Genomic DNA, 25,523 nt, shown 5'->3' with positions numbered 1-25,523 from the left:
CGATAGTGGGTTTCCTCTATCAATATCTGTGTGGTCCTTAACCATATGTCTGACGCCATATAACCGTCAACAAAATGTGTTGAGTGCGTCGTTAAATAAAACATCTCCTTCCTTCCAAATATTAAATAGAACAGCATTATTTTAAAACTAAATAACATTTATATCTAATTCTTCATACATATCTATATTTAATACTAGCTACAATTTATAAAACTATAATGGCTTCTTAATGATATTTAACGTTATGCATATTAGTATAAAGTAGTGCAGATAAGACAAATTGAAGAAAACTAAACTCAGGATTTGAAAGATGGCAAATGTTCAGAGAAGGAAAACAAAACATATCTTAGTAGTATATTAATAGGGGTCAGAAATCCTCACAAATGAGGATTCTCATCAGCATGCACGATCATTAATTAATATGCTAATGTATGCACGACGTCACAGACCAGCCGCGTAGAGGACAGGTCGGCGGACTTTTTGCACTAAATCAACTGTTGATGAGTTCATTCATTAAGCTAGAACAGTGGATAATAATCAATACCATATACAGCAAACGGCGCGAGTCACATGGTCCTTTACAAATAACACGGGCCAGGTGTTCGGGAAAATCGATACGACCACACCCGAGTGAATGCGAAATCACGTAGTAGCGCGCTATGTATACCCGACCATGGTTGGGTATTGATTTTTTTTTTGTCAGACCAAAGAGTAATATTGTATTTTAAAGTTTAAGGTTTTAAAAGATGGGATTTGTTTTGCATTCGTTAATGACAATTCATTATAGATAGATGCATAAAAATTAATAAATTGTGTTTGCTATATCCATTTAGGAATTGAAGAAAAGAAATTTGCGCTGAGTTTTGGTAAAATGGGGTTTTGATGCAATATCGCCATTAAGAAATATATTGCTTTCATTCGTGGTAGACTCGTCCGTCATCACCCCTTGTTTCTATTTATAATAGACTCGACCATATATGAAGGAATGTAATTGGCTGATTGAAAGGGGGAACAATAAAAATCATAACCCTCGTTTTTTTTTTTTAAACGTAGTTCAAGATGATGCGGGTTTAAACCTTAAATAATATATAAACTATGAATTTGCTTTGACGTCATTTTTAATTCGATTCATCATGGGGTTCACATCGTGTCTCGAATGTGAGAGAACGGTTACATCAGATTCTCCCTCCTCTTCCTCCACCTCCTCTATTTCCTAATTTTCTATTGTTACAAAACCTATTTCCAAGAGGCAAAAAGTCACGTGACATTGCTCTCAACTCTCATTATGTAAGTTTGTTTAATTTACCCGTTGACAGACACGAAGTAAAGTTGTTTGCGAGAAAAAATTTACCCCCAGTGACAGTGATCACTTTATGTCGTTTTATGATAATGCTGTCCAGAGACCATATGGCAAGTTTACCATCGACTTACGACGACCTACAACAAGTGAAAAGAACAGGTTGCAACCCAATATGTTAGATAAGCCATCACGGAAGCAACACAGGCAGTACGCCCTACCTACGGACAACGAAACTATATGTCAAAATAATACTTTAAAAGACTATTCCTCTCCATTCAAAAATTCAGATACTCGACCCGTAGACACGGTAAAATCGTGTTCTGCCTGACATAGGGCCACCATGCTCAGATTTGTTTTTCCGAGCAAACACATGAGGAAAGAGTGAACAAGGCATATGGCCACCATGCTCAGATTTGTTTTACCCAACAAACACACGAGAAAAGAGCGAGCCTGATATAGGGCCACCATGCTCAGATTTTGTTTACCAAACAAACACACGGGAAAAGAACGAGCCAGACATATGGCCATCATGCTCAGATTTGTTTAACCCAAAAAACACACGAGAAAAGAGCAAGCCAGGCATATGGCCACCATGCTCAGATTTGTTTTCCCCAACAAACCCACGAGAAAAGAGTGAGCCAGACATATGGCCATCATGCTCAGATTTGTTTAACCCAAAAACACACACGAGAAAAGAGCAAGCCAGGCATATGGCCACCATGCTCAGATTTGTTTTCCCCAACAAACCCACGAGAAAAGAGTGAGCCAGACATATGGCCATCATGCTCAGATTTGTTTAACCCAAAAAACACATGAGAAAAGAGCAAGCCAGGCATATGGCCACCATGCTCAGATTTGTTTAACCCAACAAACACACGAGAAAAGAGGGAGCCGGGCATATGACCACCATGCTCAGATTTGTTTTACGCAACAAACACACGAGAAAAGAGCGAGCTAGGAATGTTGCCACCATGCTCGGAGTAGGTTTTCACAAATGTACTTCTCTGTGACTGTGCACGGGAAGTCAACAACAACAACAACAATCGACAACAACAACAACAACACACAATAAACAACAACAGACGTCGAGAAAAGGGCGAGCCAGACATATGGCCACCTTGCTCAGAGTAGTTTTTCACAAATGTACTTTAGTGAGAGTGTGCATCGGATGTCAACCCATGACTTGATCTGAGACTTTAACACGACACAATCTTCCTTTCCTCGCAAGTCGTTTGGTTCTCCAGGTCTCCATTTTGAAAATGTGACGACACTTCCGTCCTCCCAGACAAACGCACCCTCTGTTTGCACGTCAGACAGGCCAATAATGTACCATGCTGGACCTAGAATAAGAAAGAAAGACAGAAATGTTTTATTTAACGACACACTCAACACATTTTATTTGCGGTTATATTGGCGTCAAAATAGAATAAGAAAGCAATATTCAATGCTATAGGCAAAATTTACATACAATAGAGCGATTGCGTAATTAACTAAAGTGAGGGATTTGACCCGCAAAAAACCCACAAAAAAAACCTTTCTGCTTAACCTATAATTATCACGTACAACAGGTTAATTACGACAAACTAAATGCAACCCCGTGGGCGGGATTTAGCTCAATCGGTTGAGTGCTCGCTTGAGGTGCGTGAGTAGCAGGATCGAACCACCTCAGTGGATGCATTAAACTGACGAAAAGAAATGTCTCATTCCAACCAGTGGATCGCAACTGTTTAAAAGCTGTGGTGTGTGCTTTCCTGTCTGTGGGAAAATGCATATTATTGCTGAATTAGGGAAAATGTAGCAGGTACCTGTGATGAATACGAGTCAGAATTACCAAATGTTTGACATCCAATAGCCGATCATTATTTAATTCATGTGCTCTAGTGGGGTCAAACAAACATTTAAATGCAACCCTAACTATGATAAATGCACTTAAAACCCAGATGGGGGCGGACGGGACGTAGCCCAGTGGCAAAGCTCTTGCTTGATGCGCGGTCGGTTTAGAATCGATTCCCGTTGGTGGCTCCATTAGGCTATTTCTCGTTGCAGGCAGCGCCCCACACACAACTGGTGTAACAAAAGCCGTGGCATGTACTACCCTGTCTGTTGGATGAAGCCTATAAAAAAGAAAACCTTGCTGCTAATCGAAAAGAGTGGTGACAGCGGATTTCCTCACTCTATATCTGTGGTCATTAACCATATGTCTGACGCAATATAACCGTAAATCAAAATGTGTTGATTGCGTCATAAATAAATCTTTTCCTTCCTTCCTAAAGCCCAGATGTTTTCTTGCCCTGTACAACCGTTAATGTGTGTTCTAGTCTCTCTTCCCCGGTTATAAGTTCCCGCTGGAGGTAATAAATTAATCTTTCAGGCACACTGGGAGCATTATACATTTGGGGTGGGGGGTGGGGGTGGGGAGAGGCTGACTGTGATTGATGACACAAAACGCGCGAGGGTGGTACTACCAATAATGAGATTTACTACCAATAATATATTTGATTCACAATTACTGGGGGTGGCGTGCATTTTCCCCTGCTCTGTTGTGCCTGTGTTTTCTGCCATCCAGTAATCTGTGACCTTTGCAATCTATTGGGTCATTTACAGCTTTGCACGATAACTAAGCCTGATGAGACTTCGACACAGTCACGTCGCTTTGTCGCCCTTGGAGTGGCTGTCATATGAAGTAAAAGCAGAAAAGTATGTTTAAAGCCTGCGTGGTGTATTTGACGAGGGTTTGGGAGCTCTGTGAGTGCGGGTGGGTGATTTAGATCAGTTGATTGAGTGCTCGTCTGAGGGGCTTGCGTCGCAGGATCGAACCTGATTCAGTCAAGTGATTGGCACTTTCTCGTTCGAACTACTGCATCACAACTACTCAAATGCCGTGGCATGTGCTTATCTGTCTCAGCGAAGGTGCATATAAAAGATCCTGTGCTATTAATGGAAAAATATAGTGGGTTTCCTCTCTAAGACTGTTAGAATTGCCAAATCTTTGACATACAATAGCCGACGAATAGTTAATCAATGTTCTCTAATGATGCCATTAAACAAAACAAACTGTCAGTGCTGTGGGGTATGCGAGGGACTAATCAGGTTAAACCAAAACAAACTGTCAGTGCTGTGGGGTATGTGAGGGACTAATCAGGTTAAACCAAAACAAACTCTCAGTGCTGTGGGGTATGTGAGGGAATAATCAGGTTAAACCAAAACAAACTGTCAGTGCTGTGGGGTATGTGAGGGACTAATCACGTTAAACCAAAACAAACTGTCAGTGCTGTGGGGTATGTGAGGGACTAATCAGGTTAAACCAAAACAAACTGTCAGTGCTGTGGGGTATGTGAGGGACTAATCAGGTTAAACCAAAACAAACTGTCAGTGCTGTGGGGTATGTGAGGGACTAATCAAGTTAAACCAAAACAAACTGTCAGTGATGTGGGGTATGTGAGGGACTAATCAGGTTAAACCAAAACAAACTGTCAGTGCTGTGGGGTATGTGAGGGACTAATCAGGTTAAACCAAAACAAACTGTCAGTGCTGTGGGGTATGTGAGGGACTAATCAGGTTAAACCAAAACAAACTGTCAGTGCTGTCAGTGCTGTGGGGTATGTGAGGGACTAATCAGGTTAAACCAAAACAAACTGTCAGTGCTGTGGGGTATGTGAGGGACTAATCAGGTTAAACCAAAACAAACTGTCAGTGCTGTGGGGTATGTGAGGGACTAATCAGGTTAAACCAAACAAACTGTCAGTGCTGGGTGGTATGTGAGGGACTAATCAGGTTAAACCAAAATAAACTGTCAGTGCTGTGGGGTATGTGAGGGACTAATCAAGTTAAACCAAAACAAACTGTCAGTGATGTGGGGTATGTGAGGGACTAATCAGGTTAAACCAAAACAAACTGTCAGTGCTGTGGGGTATGTGAGGGACTAATCAGGTTAAACCAAAACAAACTGTCAGTGCTGTGGGGTATGCGAAGGACTAATCAGGTTAAACCAAAACAAAATGAATGAATGAATGAATGTTAAACCAAAACAAAAGAAATCTCGTTAAAACGTTTAACTTTACTTTGCACAATACAGTTGATATAATACCATACAGTAATATCAGGATCACATATTACCTTACATTGATTTACCCGCAAGTGTTAGATATAAAAGAAACATCTGGCGGTATTAAATCTATGCAGAAATTTAAAGTGAAACTTGCCTCGAAAGACACCTATGTGACAAAAGTAATGATATCAACCTTTCAATAGTCAATATCCCTTTATGTCTAGCAATATACCTTTGGCTCCAGGTTTTGTTATCTACATATCCCAACTTGTACGATACGCTAAGGCATGTTCATTGTATGTAAATTTTAAACAACGCGATATCATTCTGAGACACACATTGTTCCATCAAAGTTATGATGTGCAGAAACTCTGCTAAATACGATGCACCACTGACCAAAATGACAGCTGAGGCTGTACCATATTCTGAACTTGTGTATAATTTTTCATCACTTTTGTGAAATTCTTACCCATTTGTTATCCGTTTAGATGATGTGACAAACTGTGGTGGCAGTACTCATGACGGGATCAACCGGTGAGACAGCATATGTCTATCTTTGACAAACACCTGCTATTATTACTGTTTTAACAGTTACACAAGGCTACATGCCATCACATATTGCTTGATTCCAATGAACTATGTCCTATACTATTTTTGATTTAGTAATTTTGGTGTGTTTAGTTCATTACTAAATATTAATTTGTGTCAGTTTTATACGTTTGTTACTGGTACTTAAAAAGTTAAAATTTTGGTTTGTTTAACGACACCTCTAGAGCACATTGATTATTAATCATCGGTAACATTTGGTAATTTTGACTGGTAAATAGAGGAGACCTGCAACATCTTCTTAATGCAGCAAGGACTCTTTTATATGCACTTTCCCACATATAGGAAAGCACATACCACGGCCTTTGTCCAGTTGTGGTGCACTGGTTGGAATGATAAAGAACCTAGTTAGTTGAACAGATCCACTGATATGGTTCGATCCTGCGACGCAAGCACCTCAAGCGAGCACTCAACCGACTGAGCTAAATCCTGCCCCATCTGGTACTCAACCAGATACATTAAAATGTTTTAACGATTGTACTATATCGTAAAATTGATATTTTATTTTAACACTTGTTATAGATGAGCCATGAACAAATTACCGATAGTTCTATCGACGTAGACACTGACAAATTCATTTTTCTTCTCCGTGTCCAAGACCACCAATCTGTCACCTGACTGGTTGCATTTCGCACGTGCTTCATCAACTCGTTTCTTATCACTGTCCTCCTTGATGCACACGTTTTGAAGTAGTATGTACCCATCGTCGATCGGACAGTGACCTGCAAATATATTATATGTTTAATTATTATTCGTATTATTTTTAAAACGAACATTATTAAAACTCATTAATTCATTAGAAGAAGAAGAAGAAGAAGAAGAAGAAGAAGAAGAAGAAAAACACAAAACCCACAACCCCCAAAACCCCCAAAACAAACTAGAATCAAATTGAATTTTCAGTTAACCTAAACAAAAATTAAAACATTTACATTCATTTTGGTAATTCGATTTATTTGATTTTCGAATATGGCGATTTAATAATAAAATATATTCTCTATATTGGAAATTAGCTCGCATTTGATATTGCTTGGAACGACAGTTTAAACCACAGTTAATGTTCGATTAACAATGAAGTGTGAGTTCAAATTCAGCAACCCTGACGTTCTGTCGTAGATATGACAAATATAGATCTATGTAGTTTTAATATGTTTCAAATCAGATCTTCCATTAGGAAATGACCACTGGTCATAAATATCGATACTGAATGCGTTAAGCTGCTGACACATATATGTTAACAATGGTTAGATTGGTTGAACAAAAGATCACCAAGACTCAGAACAGCGTCGTCTTTAGGCAGACCCATTTTTCATTTTATTTCAACTTATTTTCGTGCTTATATCAAATTAAGACTGAGGGACACTGTCCTGGGCACACAACTCAGCTATCTGGACTGTCTATCCAGGACAGTGCGTCAGTTGTTATTATTATTTTTGTTTTATTTTATTAAAAAAGAAAATGTTTTAATTAAAAAAAGTTTTATATTTGTTTTATTTTATTATTTTTCTTTTTTTTTCTCATAAATTTTATTGTCCCCAGAAACAAGAGCAATGTCAAGGTTGGGGGCCTCGAATCATTACTGTACAATTGTATGACGTATAGGTATAGATAAATCAAATTCGGACCCCCCCCCCCCCCCCCCCCCCCCCCCCCCAAAAAAAAAAAAAAAACCCACCAAAACATTAAAAACAATAATAAATAATAAAAAAAAAAAAAATAAAATTAAAATAAAAAAAATTAATAAAAAAAATTAAAGGAAAATAAAAAAAAGAAAAAAAAAGAAGAGAAACAACATAATTTTGGGGATCAGCAAGATGAGGAAGAATAAAGAAAGGAAGTGAAGAAAAGAAAGTAGAAGAGAGGAAGGAGAAGAACGAGTTTGTATTCTCCCACTCTGCACAATGATCATAACTAAAAGTATCCATTTCTAAAATATCTTTTCATGATATAAGACTTCTTTTGTCTTCTTTTATTTTCTATTTGAAAAGATTCAACCATGATGTCCAGTTTTCGGTGAATACTTTATAATCACAGTTTTTAAGAAGAATGTATTTCTCTATTGCAAATTGTTATTGTAGAGTATTTTTAATTGGTAATATATTTAAATTCTGTTTTTTTGGTTCTCATTCTGTAGGTATAATATTTTATGTTAATTGTACGCCAGTTTACAAATCTGCTTTTTTCATTGTCTACCATATCAAATATTATTATTTTCTTTTTCAGCTGAAGGTATACACCAGTTTCTGCCAAAATCCATTTTTCTACTTCTTGCTATAGTTCATATACTATTTTACAGTCATAAAAAAAGATGTTGTTAGTTGGTTAGTCGTTAGTGAGAGAGAAGAGTGTGTCCTTACACCTACCCATTGAACTCTTGAGAACTCGCTCTGGGTTGGAGCCGGCACACACACACACACACACACCACACACACACACACACACACACACACACACACATACATATATATATATATATATATATATATATATATATATATATATATATATATATATATATATATATATAACTATCGATAGATCTAAAACCCCAGTCTCACATACACGAATTATATCCCGAATGTCCAGGAATATACACCATCCTATGCAGCTCCGATTGTCCTTGATATTTCGGCAAAATTTGCATAATTCGGCTTCTTTCCCGAACTGAATACAAATGCTCACGACTGCTGCAAGAATTAATACGATACCACTACGATCTTGAACCCGATTCATTACGGATCGGGACGACATACTACGTGTCCCCTAGGATAACTTCCTGAATAGGCTACGAAAGAAAGAAATGTTTCATTTAACGACGCACTCAACACATTTTAATTACGGTTATATGGCGTCAGACATATGGTTAAGGACCACACAGATATTGAGAGAGGAAACCCGCTGTCGTCACTTCATGGGCTACTCTTTCCGATTAGCAGCAAGGGATATTTTATATGCACCATCCCACAGACAGGATAGCACATACCACGGCCTTTGATATACCAGTCGTGGTGCACTGGCTGTGATGGGAAATAGCCCAATGTGCCCACCGACGGTGATCGATCCCAGACCTACCGCGCATCGAGCGAGCGCTGTGCCACTGAGCTACGTCCCGCCCCGAATAGGCTACGAATCATGACGATTAATGTGGAACGCGTCAAGAATGACTACGACACGCCTACAAATCCGCACGACTGCTACACGAATGAGTACGACTGCCTCAAAAACCAGTACGACTGCCGCAAGACGCCTATATGAAGGCTTCCAAACAGGCCAGATTTCACCATGTCGCTCTTGAAGTCAGCAAGGGACGTTAGAAGAGCCAGCCTACCCCTGGAGAAACAGAAGCAGAGAAACATCCAGAAGCAGAGAGAGAGAGAGAGAGAGAGAGAGAGAGAGAGAGAGAGAGAGAGAGAGAGAGAGAGAGAGAGAGAGAGAGAGAGAGAGAGAGAGAGAGAGAGAGAGAGAGAGAGATAGAGATAGGGAGAGAGAGAGCCAGAGGCACAGGTAGAGAAAGATGTGTTTGGCATGTGGAAACTGCCATCTGGTCCCAAACTTATCAGCTACCTCATCCCATTCGGCTTGTGTTGTTGGTCATTGGATGACTTCATTAGAATATGCTTCAATGATTGCTTCACAGACATCACGCACAATAGAGGAGATGGTGTTGTGACCCACACGAAAACCACAGATCAGAGAATGATAGTTGTCTCCAGATGCGAGGTGCCCGAGGGTTATGGCCAGCTTCAGCTTTCCTATACCACGTGTCCTTCTTCTCTAGTCTATCACCGAGTCTGTTCAGCAGCTCATGGGACATATTAGGCGCCATTGTGAGAAAGTTCCTGTAAGCAGGTATATCTTCATCTCTCAGCTCCATCATCAGGTGTTCATACTGTCCCACCATAGGTCTCCTGAGCAGCCATGGCCTGGTCCAATATCGTCTCGTCCTCCTTCCCTTTCCAATTCTTCTCCAGTCTTGGTCCACATGCTGGGCTATAGCAAGCTCATTCTGTGCAATGTCTGCCTCCATTTGCACCAAATCATGAAGAAACACTAATGTTCTAGGACCATCACCCATGGTTGTTGTTGGTAGATGTAGTCTTCTTGTAGGTCACAATTTAGACTGAATGTGCCTTGATGCCTTGTATTTATACCAGTTAGGCCATGTATCGTAGTGCAAACGTGAAAGGTTTTAGCAGATCTTACTGCAATCTTACCGAGTTTCTTATTGGTCTTAGTCATTCATATATAATCGCCAGTAGTCTTGGCGTTGTCGTGTTAACACCATGGGGTGATCGCGTGAATTCTTGCAATTACATAGTAGGAACTTATTAAATCTTAGCTATTCTTAACAGAAACGTACTGGATTCGTACGTACGTCGTAGTGGTGTTGTATCAGTTCTTGATGGTTCGTAGTGAATCTTGAAGCATTCATACTTCAGTAGTCGTACGAATACCCACCGTTTAACCACAAATATCCTGAATGCGTCTACGAACATACTACGGTTAGGAACGATGCCGTCAAGAACTCGTAAGATTGAGTCACGATTTCAACTTTATTCACGATTACTCCTGACAGTTTTGAACATGTTCAAAACAATCGGGAGACGATCCAGAACATTCAAGAATACTGATGAAAGGCCAGGAACCCCATACGGTGTCAGTACGTATATCGAAGAATCACCAAGAATTCTTCAATCGGGCCCATTCGGGATATAATTCGTGTATGTGACACTGGGGCTTAAGTAACCATTTTGTGTAAACAAAAGGAAGTTAACTAAGATTGAATGTATACTTGCCAAATACACATTTGAAGTTGGACCATGTGCCATCTGGGAGACAGGTTCTGTTACCAACTGGATGGAAGTTAAAATCACAAGAATAGGACAGTTTACTTCCTACTTTTTTCGTCTGGTAGGTTGTGGTGAAGGCAGGTTGGCCGTCGTTAACAGTTGGCGGGCTCGGGCAATCTGGAAGATAAATCAAACATCAGAAACCTATTTCTTGTATTACATATCGAACACCATTAAAATATTTTAGGTGGTGTCCCGTCAGTTTTATGTTCGGCTGTTTTTTTTTTGTAAAATTTAAAACACATTGTATTGCACAACAATAAAAAAGGGTTAGGACAAACACTTGCTAACTTACCCTGCTTTCTATATGGTACATTTTAAAAAAATGTTTTATATATTTTTTATTATTGTCCCCAGCTAATTTTGACGATGCCAGGGTTGGGGTGCCCTGATTCATTGCCTCACAGAATATGAATTAGATTATACACGCTAAATACTGGAAGTACATACACTTTGTGGTAGTATGCTGATTATAGTAATAGTAATACTTATACAAATAATGTACATGGTGATATATTTAATATTAATGCATATGTACATGTAGATAGTAGTATTATAAATGACTAGTTAATAGAAATATATTTAAATAGGCTGGTTGATGTAATGGGGACATAAAATAAATATATAAGTTTAGAAAGAAAGAACGTTAAAAAGAGAGGTTATAGTAGGTGTCACAACCGTATTTTATTGTACATAAGTTGTGGAGTATCGGTTGTGTAGATTATTTGAATATTTTATTTAGCCTATTACTCGCAGTTGTCATATGGTACCTTTTCACACGTGCAGTCAAATATCTTAGCACTTGCAATGGTTTGGTCTGCAGTGGCACAGCGTGATTGTGGACTAGTCCATTTTCGTTGACACTTGGTTAAAAGTGCTGGTCAGGGCTATTGTTAGGGGAACCCAGAGCTGTGATGCACACGGTGCACGGGCAGTGATACATGGTGTGTGGACACGTGTCACGTTTTGGAACTAGAGAGGTTTCCTGTGAACAGCTGGGGTAAGTAGGGTTTTGTTATGTATCTATGTTTATATTATATTATACTTGGAGTTGCATTATGTTGTAAGTATTTAATTTTAACTTGTATATTAAGGAAAAGGCGGTAATTTGTTAGGAAATTGTATAGTTTGGCAGTAAATATTGTATGTATACTTATAGTAATAATTGTTAACACTGGTTAAAGTAAAATTGGTTGTATAATGTAATTTTAATAGTTGACAACTTTGTATATGTATATTTAATGGACATAGTGTATTAAATAAGAATTGGCCGTAGTGTTTTGTAAATAGGTTGCACTAATAAATGGCCAATGAAAAGTACTGGAAATAGATATTTTTTGTGGAAACCAGGTTATATGCCAAAATCCTGTAAATCAAGGTTTAGTTACTTTATTATGGTGTAATCATGGCAATTGTATTATTTACCATGTTTTTATTGTCAGGTCAGGTGTATTATTGTGAGCTGGGGTGATAATGGGTTACCAGCAGCTTGTTGCGTCACCGTGGGGACTGATACCGATGGCCTCGTTGATAGTGGAACAGTGACGGTCGGATTTATTGAGTTGGGGTGATAATGGTTACCAGCAGCTTCTGGTGTCACCGTTGACCGACACTATAGATGGCCTTATTTATGGAACAGGGTGACGGGCGAGTCGAGGGTTGCAAGAACAAAGCAACACTGTCGATGAACTTGACCTGGACTTGGTTACACGTATTTGAAAGGGGTCTCTATTCGAAAGGGGTCTCTATTCCAGAGACTGATAATTTACTGGTGCTTGGTGCCTGGGTGTTATTATATATGAACAGTATTACCTTATTTCCAGTGAATTGTTTATAAACCACCACTAAATATTAAGATTAAATAATTTATTGATTCTTGGTGTATAATAAATGTTCAAATATTAAAATTATTGTGTTTTTGTTTTCTGTTGGGATTTGTGTGATTAAGAGCCCTTGGTCACTCTTGACGTGACAGTAGGTAATAATTGATTTATTTATTGTATTCGAATTCCTTTTTTTGTTTAAAATCCAATTTACAACAACATGCCACATATCAGTCACTTTATTACAATAGTAAAATAAATGTGTTAATGTTTCTGGTGAACTGCCACAGAATGTACATTCATTAGTATCTATGTATTTAATTTTATGTAAAAAAGTATTAGTTGTTAGTATCTGGTGTATAATTCTGTATTGAAACCATATCAAAGTTGTATCTTTGAGACATAAAAGGCACTCTATAATAGTTTCACCATTCTTTTGAGTCAAAAGCAAAACAATGGTTTCTACATCTTATGTGTGATTGTCACGGGGATCCTATAATACCCGTAACTGAATAAAACACGATTATCCAAATATCTCTCCTAACTGTATATCTATTAGATCTCTCTGTATCGGGTAGTCTAATACCCGAGTGGCTCAGCTCTAGGTATAATCGGAGATAAGATCTTATATAAATATATATATGTAGCACGTTTAGTTCACTAGAAAACACAACAACACACAATACACTTTGGAATCTGTATTAACACTACGCTGACAAATGTACTTGCCGCAGTAGTTAATTAACAACAACAATATAATAACAATCCAGAACTAATCACTTAATTAGGTGTCTAGTTTACACAATGTTCTAATCACTTCACGGTGATACAACACACACACGTGTGATAATTAAGAAACGCTGCCAGGGGAACTTAATTAATAAAGGAATTACAACTCTATTCCTAACTGGTTAATTTTTAATTAACCCTTAACTACTCATTCAGTAACCTTGTAATACAGAATTAATACTGGTACATATCCCAATAAAGACAATAACCTACAGTTTACCTAGGTCCGCTAGGATGACTGGCTACGCTTTAATATTTTAGAACAGTGAAGCCTACAATTTACTTCGTCAGATTACCGGAGATACTGTCTAAATAATATAGGTATATATATATATAAGTATTAAAATATTTAAAGTCACATCAATCACATCAAGGTTATACAACAGAGCAGAAACATATATTTACCAGTCCAGTCGGACTACGTTCCCCGGGAGCCTTCCAATGTTTCGCGCCGATATATCTAAAATCCTATCTATTTATTCAAAAATCTCAGAGACAGGGAATATCGCCTGGGGGCACAACGCGGTACCTCACCTATCATGTGATATTTCCACAACTCCCAGGGACGGTATTTTTTCTTAGATGGCCAGACTTACTGTCGCCAGTTCGCTAGAAATACCCCGGTCGTAAACCGCACTACCGGAGTTATTACGTAACTACTGGCCACATGGCCTCCACATCTGGTCTAAGTGCATATTGGGACGCAGCTCTACCACGTCGCGCGGGGGTATTACGTAACCACGGCCCTCTAAAACAATTAACATCGCCACAGGCGAAAGATAAGAGCATGTTCCGTCACAGTGATGTTGGTGTAATAATTTTGTGATTTAATAATTTATACATGCCTTTAATACCTGTTTGACTTTTAAGAATAATACTAAATTTCACTGGAAATACAGGATTAGTTAGCAATGTAAAGTGGCCATTTCTAACGTTGTCTGCTTTATTTATAAATGCCTTAATGCCGTTTATAAGCAATGAATATTCTAAAAAGTGTGAATTTACATTATATATATTTTTTAATTTCTCAAATGTAAAGAAATTTCCATCTTCATCAAGTAGATCGTTTATAAATATTATTCCCTTTTCTAAATAATTTATATAACAGAATGGGTTTGTATTTATTGTTATATTGCTGTTGTACCAAATATTTGTGCTTAAAATGTCTTCTATTTTTTCCAAAATATGTTTTTGTTGAATTAACTCCCAACTGTATAAGACATCTTTCCAAAACATGTTTTTTAATTTCTTTCTTTTTATATTCAAATAATAATCTCTATTTATTACAAGGTCTCTATTGGATTCTATATGGTACATAACTATATATTTAAATTAGCACACACACACAAACACACACACACACACACACACACACACACACACACACACACACACACACACACATATATATATATATATATATATGCACGCATACAGAAACACACACACACACACACACACACACACACACACACACACACACACACACACACACACAAACGAAAATAAGTTGAAATGAAATGGGATTTAATTCATTTCCGTGCATATTTTTGTGCATATATCCAATTAAGGATCACACCTCAGCTATTTTGGCTGTCTGTCCAGAACAGTAGGTTTATTGTTGGTGGTTAGTGTTTATTGAGAAAGATGGGAGAGCAGTGGTCTTTAACCTACCCAGTGAATCCTTAAAGTTCGCTATGGATGACAGGCGGTACCGGGCTGCCGAAGTCAGTACCTAAGAAAATTATGTTCGATGGCTTAGCCAGGACACCATCGAGTGCTGGCCACTCTCCTAAGTACACCCTTGAGACTTGTTCTAGTTTGAGGCAGTTAGTTCGATTTATTTGACACTAGTTGCTGTTTTCAGTGTTTCTAGCAACCAGTCGATCTCCAAACAAAGCACATCCTTAGAGGAACACTATACACGGTTCCTTGCATGTGGTATTAGAGTTTGTACGTGTGAAGTTGTTTTATTACTGCCAAAATATGTTTAGGTCCTTAAGTTATCGAACGGACGCAATATAATACCTACAGTTGCTATATTACACACACATATTATGCACATATGTAATGTTTGTGTATGTACATTATTGTGTGATCCCCCTAGAAAACAAAAAGAAACAAAGTAACAAAACAAAAGCCATTAACAAAAAAACACAAAAAAAAAAAATCCAACTAGCAACGACAAAAACAACAAAGAACAGTCAGCAAAACACAAACACAAGAGCAAACTGCGCCACGTATATACCATGTAAAACAGAAGAATGTTGAATGCACCTTACAATTATTATCTTGTCTCGTGCTTACAATAATCACTAATTGATGACACGAGAATACAGTTCAATCAAAAGCTGTCATGCGAATTTCCTGGTTATTGTCAAAGGTAAACATTCTACAGTTTAGCTTTCATTTTCCGTGAATCACCCTGCACTTGTCAAAAGCTACGACCATCTACTTAGCATATCACATCATATGTTATTCAGAAATCCAATTCCAGAGTTTAGCTTTCGGATTCTGTAAATCAACACTACACTTGACTATAGCTACGACCATTTACTTAACCTATCACAACACAGACAGTGTTTCAAGTCTTACAGCTCTCTAAAGCTCTCCTCTCTCTGACATTCGTGTCAGAAAAACTATTCAACAAACAGACTCGTGCTAGAAACTATTAATATCGAACTCCTTTATCTCATCAGCTCAGAGCTGGGAATCTCGAACTCGAGAAACTACCAAGCGACACATCGCAGACGAAACCTACATATTGGATTTTCAAGGAATTGTAACCATCCATCAACAATTTACCAAGACAATCAAGCTGACGACAGCGGATTAAATACCGTTAAAGCTGGCTCACACATTCATTCATCTGTCTCATCTATCACACTCTGCCTATCATTCTCGTTATCTTAATATATAAAACTTTCCAATTTCTCCCAAGATTTCGATCTGTTTCGACCCGTTCTGTTTCCTCCAACATTCAGTAGATTTTTAAAACAGTAAATTCAGTACCCGTCACATCACAATGCCAACCCATATTTTCATATATACCATGCTTTTGGAAACATGCACAGCAGCGACATCTACGGCTATTTTCCCTAAATCCTGCCCACGACCAATCTTCCAGACAGTGCATAATCATTCCCATCTAGCTAAAACAATCTAGAATCGTCACTGTACTTACACGCTTTGACACATTTCTTTGAGTATCTGCTCGTCGGTTTACACACTTCGTAAATGGAACAGCTGTGTTTTTCACAAGGACCTGCTATTCTCTGTCAGAAAGAATAACTACAAAATTAAGACCGAAAGTATGTGATTTAAGGACAACAGTAATTCTAAATGTTAATTAGTATGCTATTTATATTACATTTATTATTGTATATATTGATAAATCCAATAAATAATCGAAATAAATAAAAAGTGCGAAGGAGAAACATCAATGCATAAATTCACAAGACTATACACCGTTTATATTAAACAAGAGCGGGACGTAGCCCAGTGGTAAATCCTTGCCTGATGTGCAGTCGGTCAAGGATCGATACCCGTGGGTGGACTTGTTTGGCCATTTCTCGTCCCAGCCATGCAGACCATGTTATTTGCTATCTTGTCTATGGAATGGCCCATATAAAATATATTTTGCTACTAATGGAAAAATGTAGCGGGCTTCCTCTCTTAGACTATATATCAAAATTACCAAATGTTTGACATCCAATATGTCTTAAAAATAACATTTCATTAGATGGAGAGAAATCCAAAGTTGTACATTTTCGGACCCCATCTATATCTAGAGCAAGTTATTATTTTAAATGTGGCGATGTGGTTTTAAACAGTGTAGATAAATATACTTATTTCAGAATTCTGCAACATGAGACTGCAGATGTTAATGTAACTGTTAAATCGTTTGCACAATCTGGAAGTAGAGCGATGAGGCTTCTTATGTCCCAACATAAGACTATGCGTGGTATGGCCTATAACATTTTCAGTAAAATATACTACTCATTTGTTTTACCTATTATCACTTACGGAGCTGGTATATGGGGTACTAAGGAGTTTTCTGTTAATAACAAAGTACAAGACAGTGCTTGCTGATTTTTTTCTTGGTGACGGGGGAAAATAGCCCCAATGCAGCTGTAAATGGTGATATTGGACGGATTCCAATGAAACTGTCTTCGTGGAAGTCTGTACTTGGACGATGGAGCAGACTTGTAAATATGAACAATAGAATAGTTAATAAACGCATTTTAACTGATCAGAACATTTTAAAAACGTACCATTTAAGAATTGTAAGTTTAATGTGCACCAGATTTGTTTGCAACAGAATATTCAGAACGTTTGTAATGTTAATGTGGTTTTACCCAAATTTATCCTTAAGATAGTTTTAGAACAATATGGTAATCAGCTTGCTATATCTTCGACAGAAGCTATTTTACAGAATGCAAGAAACCTAAGATCTTATCGTTTCTTAAAGCGATGTGTGTACATTTTAATAACAGACCGATATAGCAGTGCCTTGCTCAATGTCAATATGGCGTTGTTCCTATTCGGTTAGAGACCGGCCCATTTGAGAATTTGCCGGCGGGTCAACGATTCTGTCTTATATGTGATAAACAATCTGTTAGGATGAAATTCATGTTGTTTATAAATTACCCGTAATATGATGATCTTCGTTTTAAAGTGTTCCAACATAGTCAGTTATATTGTAAAACGTCTATGTTGTTACCTGATTTTCAGAAATTAGTTTTATTATTTATTTAAGCATACTGTTTCTCATAATTCCATAAGTAATGACTTATGTACTTTTATGTTTGTTTATTTTGTTTATTTTGTAAATGTGTGATGTACATACAGTGAGACGTTAATAAAGTGGCAATGTTAGTCTGTCCATTTGCCGATGGTAAATAATTCGATGGTCTAGCGGTGTCGTTAAACAAAAATGTTAACTATGTTTTTAATATTTTGACTTTTACAGTTGAATACATAATGATATTCTTCTCCAATATCAGTATTACACAGTTTTATAGTCCTCGTTTTAAATTCTGTTGTCCTGGCTTAATGTTTAGTTTTCTCGTGATGATGTGAACATTTAGTTGCCGAAACGTTGAAACTGTTACCTTGTGGTTTTCTACAGATATTTATTTATATTATAAGTTATAATTTCTTTTGTTTAACGACATCACTAGAAAACATTGATTTATTAAAAATCATCGACTGTTGGATGTCAAACATATCGTCATTTTGATGCAGTCATAGGGAGGAAACCTGCTACAATTTTTCCCATTAGTAGCAAGGTATCTTTTGTTTGCACCATCCCATATACATGATATCACATACAACGGCCTTTGATATACAAGTCATGGTACATTAGCTGGAATGAGAAATAGCACAATAGGCCCACCGACGGAGATCGATCCCAAACTGATCGCACATCAAACGAGCGCTTTACCACTGGGCTACATCCCGTCCTATTTTTATTATAAAGTTTAGAGCATATTATCTTTAGGAATGTTAAACTATCTGCCTGTTTCGAGTGGTATTTTGACGTATGCAATTTTGTTATCCAGTGTCTATTTTAATAAGATAATCTTGTCAAATAGGTTCCAAAGTAATATTCCGTTTTGAATAATGTATTAAATGGGTCCCTAGAAGAGGTTGTAATATAAAAAAAAAAAACACAAAAAACCTCCAAAACAAACATACAAAAAATAACCCCAACAAAAGCCAACCCTACCCATCGTATATGAAATCAACGTATCATCGAAAATAAAAATTTTAATGAATGTTAGCCACTCACGTGACATCACTACTAATACACTATCATGAAACTAGAGACATGTTTTATGTTCTCGACTGAATGTACGTGGAAAGTGCTATGCAGAACTGACTTTAGAATTAAAACATACCACATTATCCACATCATATAGAGTTATTTCCCATTCCCATCACCCCCCCCCCCCCCCCCCCCCCTTTCCAGGTATTTCGAATACTTTAAAACACTATTCACATATTTTGAATAGAACATTAATAATGACAAATATTCGAATATTCGGACGAACACTAGTAGCTGGTAATACTTACTGAAGGCCAGTCTAATTCATCACTCATATCTGTTCCAGTTTGTGTGACAACCGAATTTCCTGCTTGTTGGATTGTAATTCCAAAAAGTTTACATTTCCCACTGGAATGCTGAAAGCTGCTCGATTTGCACTTGTTGCGGAGCTTGCATTCTGTCGCACATTCTACAATACCAATGTTTTCTATAATGTCTAAAATAAAGGCATTTAAATCTCTGTTCCTTCGTAAAAAGCTGAAGTAGTCTAGATTTGCACAGGTACGTACCGAACCACTGACGAGTAACAAAACATTCAACGAAAAACATAACACAAGTACAACTGTTTTCATCTTGTAGTTGTTTGTCAGGATTCACTTGTTTTAAATATGTCGAAAAACTCATTTACCTGATTCTTTAAACATGAAAGAAAATGTAGATAGACTGCATCATATATTGTTTTAAATATTTTTTTAAAATCAGGAAAACAGTTATTTAATGATTTTAAAACACTTTATACTGACGAACATGTCTTGATCCATAACAACTGTCGATCTTTCGTTTTGTCTTTCTTTTTGTAAAAGCAAAAGCCAATATCTTCAAAGTAATCAATGATCTATATGGCAGTGTATTAAATATTAATGGAACGTAATTGACTTGGAACAGATTGACGTCAGTGGGGCAGGATGAAACGGGTGATGGAACACGATTCTACCAGTCAGTCCCTGAAAAAACACAATTATATGTGGAATGGAAACATCAGGCTCAAAGTCCAACAAACTGAAATTCATAATCTCCAGCAACAAGGTAATGGTAACAACTCTTCTGAAAGAAGAATGGAACGTTTATTTAACGACACCTCAACACAATCTAAACTACAGCTACCTTTTATATGTACCATTCCGGTTCGGTCCCACAGACAGGGTAGCATATACCACAGCATTTGATATACCAATGGTGGGGCACTGGCTGGAACCACAAATAGACAAATGGGATCACCGATGGGATCGATCGCTGACCGACCGCGATGTATACACGACGATACTGGGCCGGAATGAATCACAGAGAGCAAACTTTTCAAGATAGCTACTAGCTTGTAACACACAATGTTAATAAACCAGTATACAATTCACACGTTTCAGTCTCTGCATCTGGTATAAAACTAATTATGTTAGCTTAAATAACAGTTTACTTCAAATTTAGTGTTTACAAAATAATTATAATGAACTAAACACACTTAGGGGTAATTGCTACATAATTATAATTGCTTGTTAATGATATTTAACGTTATGCATATTAGTATAAAGTAGTGCACACAAGAACAAAAATAAAGAAAACTAACCTCAGGATTTCAAAGATGGGGTGATAAGTTTGAGGTGGGCGGAATTTGGAATAGGAATTTAGTAGTTAGGTCAAAGACTTAAGGCCAAATATGAGATAGCTGATCCATCCTACCATGTCTGGTTAAAAAGTTTAAAGTCTAAAAATAAAATTAGAGTGCTCGGCCGGAAAAAAACCTTTTAAGGTGATTTGAGTAATTAAGATGGACATCCAAAAATAAAGTGCTTCGGGCTGTTAACAAAAAAAAAAAAAAAAAAAAAAAACCCAAATAAATAAATGAAAACCTCATAAATAAATACACTTAAAATTTTGAATGGCGGCCAAAAAGTCCGACTAAGCCCTTACCTGGAGGCAGAAGTCCTTGAAGAGTTTGGCGCCTACGAAGACGAGATGAAGTTATTTCCGTTGAACTGTGGCACACGTTTCCTCCACCTGTGGCCTAGCAGGGTTTTAGCTAGCTATCGCCGGCGATAATGCTGAGAACTCTGCGGACGGTGTTGCCAATGTAATTAAAATTAGCTCCACTGTTACATGTGTATCTCATAGCAGCCCGTTGAAGCTCATGTCCAGTTGACCTTTCATGCGACCAAACAAAACCGTACTTGCAGAATCATGCCAGTGATTTGAAAATAATTTGAAAACATTCTGAATTATCCCGAGGGTATACGACATGTCTCGTGTGAATTACGAATGCATTAAAACATGTTTTATTTTATAAAATAAATAATTTGTAATGTAAAACTGAAGACTGATTTAAATAAATAAATAAATAAATAAATAAATGTACAATTGAAGATTGATAACCCATCCCGTACGTATTGGTATGGTTCGCTGTACTGCGGCCACTAAAATAGACGCCCGATATTTTTAGAATTTGTATGCTCCCAAATAACGTTATAAAAGTCGACGAGTGATTGGTCGATATTTAAATTATTACTTACAGATGAAATGTCACCTTGACATGGGAGTCTACGCAATGTTGTTAGATCTACTGGTAGATGCTGTTAGATCATCTCGGCGCGACATCATCACTAATCCAAGCGTCCCGCTCGTAGCTCCGTGTCGTGCATGCCCACCTCACTGCCGTCGGAGAAGATCTTCAAGGCTCCCTCTATGATGCCTCCCGGCAGTGTGTCCACGTACTTAGAATACTGGTTCTTGATCTTGCTCACGGCGAGATTCCAGGCGACGAAATCCCTGCCTCGGGCGGAGGCGGAGGCCGTGCGTTGGCTGGCTGGTCACTCGGCGGAGTGACGGCCGTCCGTTTTGCAACATCAACATCCTTATTCGTCTCAACGGAGTTCCCCGGGGGTGGTGGTCTTGATGTGGACGAACGTGAAGGTGTTGGAACGGGAGACGCCGGCCGTGGAGTCTCGCACATGACGATGTATAACTCTGGCGTCGGCTCATCAGGCTACACTGGCTAGGTTGCCTCAGCTGGCTTATCGGGTTGCGTTGGGACCGGCGACGCAGATGGGACCGCCGCCAGCTTTGCGCCACCCCCCCCCCCCCCCCTACGTGCCGCACGTTTCCTCCTCCTCGATCCTCTTCCCTTCTTCTTCTGTTGTATCGGTCGCCAACACCAAAATCACTACAGGCTGACCTAGGTACGGGACTCGGATACCAGTCGAACAGCATGGGATTTTTAATCCAGATTATATCAACACCCAGAGTGAGTGCTCTGTGCTGGGGTGGGTATGGCAAGTTAAACACTTGAGCCACGATCCATAACTGGTTCAACGGCCATGGTTTGTGCGATCCTGCCTGTGGAATAAAGTTTTAAAAGATCCCTTGCTGCCTGTCGGAAAAAAGAGTAGCCTGTGTGGCGACAGCGGGTTAGCATAAAAAACACTAAAATGACCATATGGATACACCTCCATCTAGCCGATGTTAAGTTAAACCGAAAATCAATGTGCTCTAGTGACGTCGTTAAATAAACAAACTTTACTTTTTCCTTCTTTGATCGGGTCGCCATACACCAAAATCACGGTTGCCTGTGACCTGGTAGGTACGGGTTCGGTACCCAGTCAGCATGCATACCATATCAACACCCAGGTGTGTGCTGGGGATGGCTCAATGGGTGGGTGGGGGGGGGGGGCACCAGTCAGTGATCGAGCACGGTTCGACAAAGGCCATGGTTTGTTCGATCAAACTCGGGGAAGTTTTTAAAACTTGAGGCATATGTGTCTGTGTACCCATGTAGTGGCGACAGCGGGTTTCCTCTCTAAATCTACCATGTGATTACATATGTCATCGCCGTTTTACCCGTCGACCAAAAACCAATCGAATAACGACGAACCAATAGACATCTTTCACAATCCCATTGCGCATGTGCGCGAAGAGTAACGTCCCTTGCCGAATTAAGACAGTATACAGCTTTGGTGGTGGTGGTGGTGGTGGTGGGGGGGGGGGGGGGCACGATCGACAGTTGTCATGAGCGTCGTCAATCGCCTCGTAGCTTCTCTAGCGACAAGCGAACATATTTCGTATCAGATGGTAAAATGGGTGCGATAAACTGTCTGCTAGATTTTACATGGGAATGGTATAATATCAAAAGCAGTGAAATATTAATCTTGGACGAAGTCTCTGGAGCCGCCTGGCATAGGTTTTAACAACGCAGTATTAAAAGGTGCATACCATAAAATTAACTTTAAGGGTTTTAACAACGCAAAATTAAAATATCCATACAATAAAAAAATTAACTTAAGTGGAATGTGTTTACTACTTTTAACAATTAAAATTATACTTAAATATGCACGTGGATTTTTAATTATCCACATGTATCAGTATTTAAAATTTAACAAAATATGTCTCCCCTTCCTCATAAAAAAAAAACAAAAACCCGTACCTCACATAGACCTTTATCACAGCTCTATTTTCCCCTTGTCGTTTCATTAAAAAGACAGCCCTACAACTACTAATCAATGCTACATGTATGTCTGTCCACAAATTATTTATTTTATTTTATTTTATTTTATTTTATTTTTACTATCAATTATATCAGATATACATACAACTTCAGTTGAAATAATATCTGATATTTACTTAGTATCTATATGAATATGTAAAAATTATGTATATTTATACCCCAATTCCGGTCTCGTTGCCATGGTTTCTTTTGTTAAAAGTGCAGGTGTATTTTCCGATACAGTTACACTTTTCCTCCAAAAGTGTAGATATATTACAATACACCTACACTTTTGGAGAAAACGTGTAGGTGTATCGTGATACAGCTACACATTTCATTTAACTACACCTGTAGTTTGAAAAAAAATAATTATGGATAATAGAATGAATTTTTATTGTCATCACTTACATTGAAATCCGGAAGGTATTTCCGTTGTTTCTCTTTTATTTGATGAGCACGTGTTCACATTTGGAGAATCGCACAACTGCGCGACCGTTACTAACACTTTCCCTCACGTTCACACTTGCGATGTTCGGTTGCAACGCATTGTCTTTTAAATCCTTCAACACTTGACTTACTCTTTAGGTATCCATATTGGGGGAATGTAGACGAATTTTTCCCTTGTACACGTCCAGCTGTCATAACAAACATACACCATACACCACCACGTGTTCTTGGACGTGTTTGCGGGAATCGGTAGCTTAACTGTCTCCAAAAATATTTCTCCTCCTGCAATATTCTTGATTGTCCAAATTAAAATGCACAGAAAATTAAGTCCCATTTAACTAAAACAAAATATCCATCCTGCTGGCTTATTTTCAGACACACGACCATCGTTCACAATTCGCCGTTACAAAATAAGACAAAAATGGTCTTGCATGGTAACATCATTTGCATACAACAAAGTTCAAACTATGTTTTCGTAATATTTCAACCAATAGAACCAGCAATCTACAGAAATTAGTTTGCAGGATGACATCATTTGAATATACTACAGTTCAAATTACATGTATGTTTTTGTAATATTTCAACCAATAGAAAGAGCCATCCAATTACACTTGCGCACTTATTGACAATAGTTCCTTTGAGATATTTACAGCACGATACGTCTATTAAAATCATGCAATGTGCCGAGCTATAGTCAGTGTGGTATGGATGTTAACTACCCCCCCCCCCCCCCCCCCCCACACACACACACACACACCCACACCCATAAAGTAAATTCCCCAAACTTAAGAAAAATCACTAAATATTATTTCTAGTTCTACATATCTTAAAACGTTTTGTTGTTTTTTTGTTTGTTTGTTTGTTTGGGGTTTTTTTGTTGTTGTTTTTTTATTTGTTTTTTTTGTTGCTCTTTTTGGGGGGGGGGGACGATCTAAATATAAATATGTTCTCGGAAATATCATTTTAGTACTTAATTCTCCATACTATTCCCATCCCGAGAAACAAACTCCGTCCCTGAGTTTTAATATATTCCGATACCAGTACAGACCTAACACACGCTGATAAAACTGCCTCAAACTGCATTTGCACGTGCGACACGAACTACTGAAATAGACCGCTTCATTGCTCCAGAACAAAATGTGAGGTTCACGACGTCTGGTCCCCGTTATTTTCGTTTCACTGTTTACTACTTTCTAGTTATTGATTTGATTTACCATAGAACTAATATAATAATTCACTCGACCTTAAGTAGGGTATAAGTCAGTTATACCCACACTTACTCGGTGTATCAGTGAATATCCCAACAGTTTTGGTCGTGAGAACCTCTTCAGCTTCTCCTCGGAGGCCTAACGAACGAACACAAGT

General features: G+C 38.2%; 1 protein-coding gene across 1 annotated transcript; it reads right to left on the bottom strand.

The window, feature by feature from the left end:
• LOC121370899 (macrophage mannose receptor 1-like) lies at positions 1 to 20,140 on the bottom strand. The gene is made up of 5 exons (XM_041496434.1): positions 19,492 to 20,140; positions 16,598 to 16,688; positions 10,748 to 10,918; positions 6,497 to 6,676; positions 1 to 2,640 (listed from the first exon to the last, which is right to left on the bottom strand). The coding sequence occupies exons 1-5, from the start codon at positions 19,813 to 19,815 to the stop codon at positions 2,423 to 2,425; spliced, it is 984 nt and encodes a 327-aa protein (XP_041352368.1). The 5' UTR covers positions 19,816 to 20,140; the 3' UTR covers positions 1 to 2,422.
• Between the last annotated feature and the right edge of the window lie 5,383 nt (positions 20,141 to 25,523).

Source organism: Gigantopelta aegis, chromosome 1 (genome assembly GCF_016097555.1).
Source record: "Gigantopelta aegis isolate Gae_Host chromosome 1, Gae_host_genome, whole genome shotgun sequence".
Taxonomy (NCBI): domain Eukaryota; kingdom Metazoa; phylum Mollusca; class Gastropoda; order Neomphalida; family Peltospiridae; genus Gigantopelta; species Gigantopelta aegis.
Note: the sequence above shows the minus strand (reverse complement) of the source record. Positions and strands in the feature narration are given on the sequence as shown.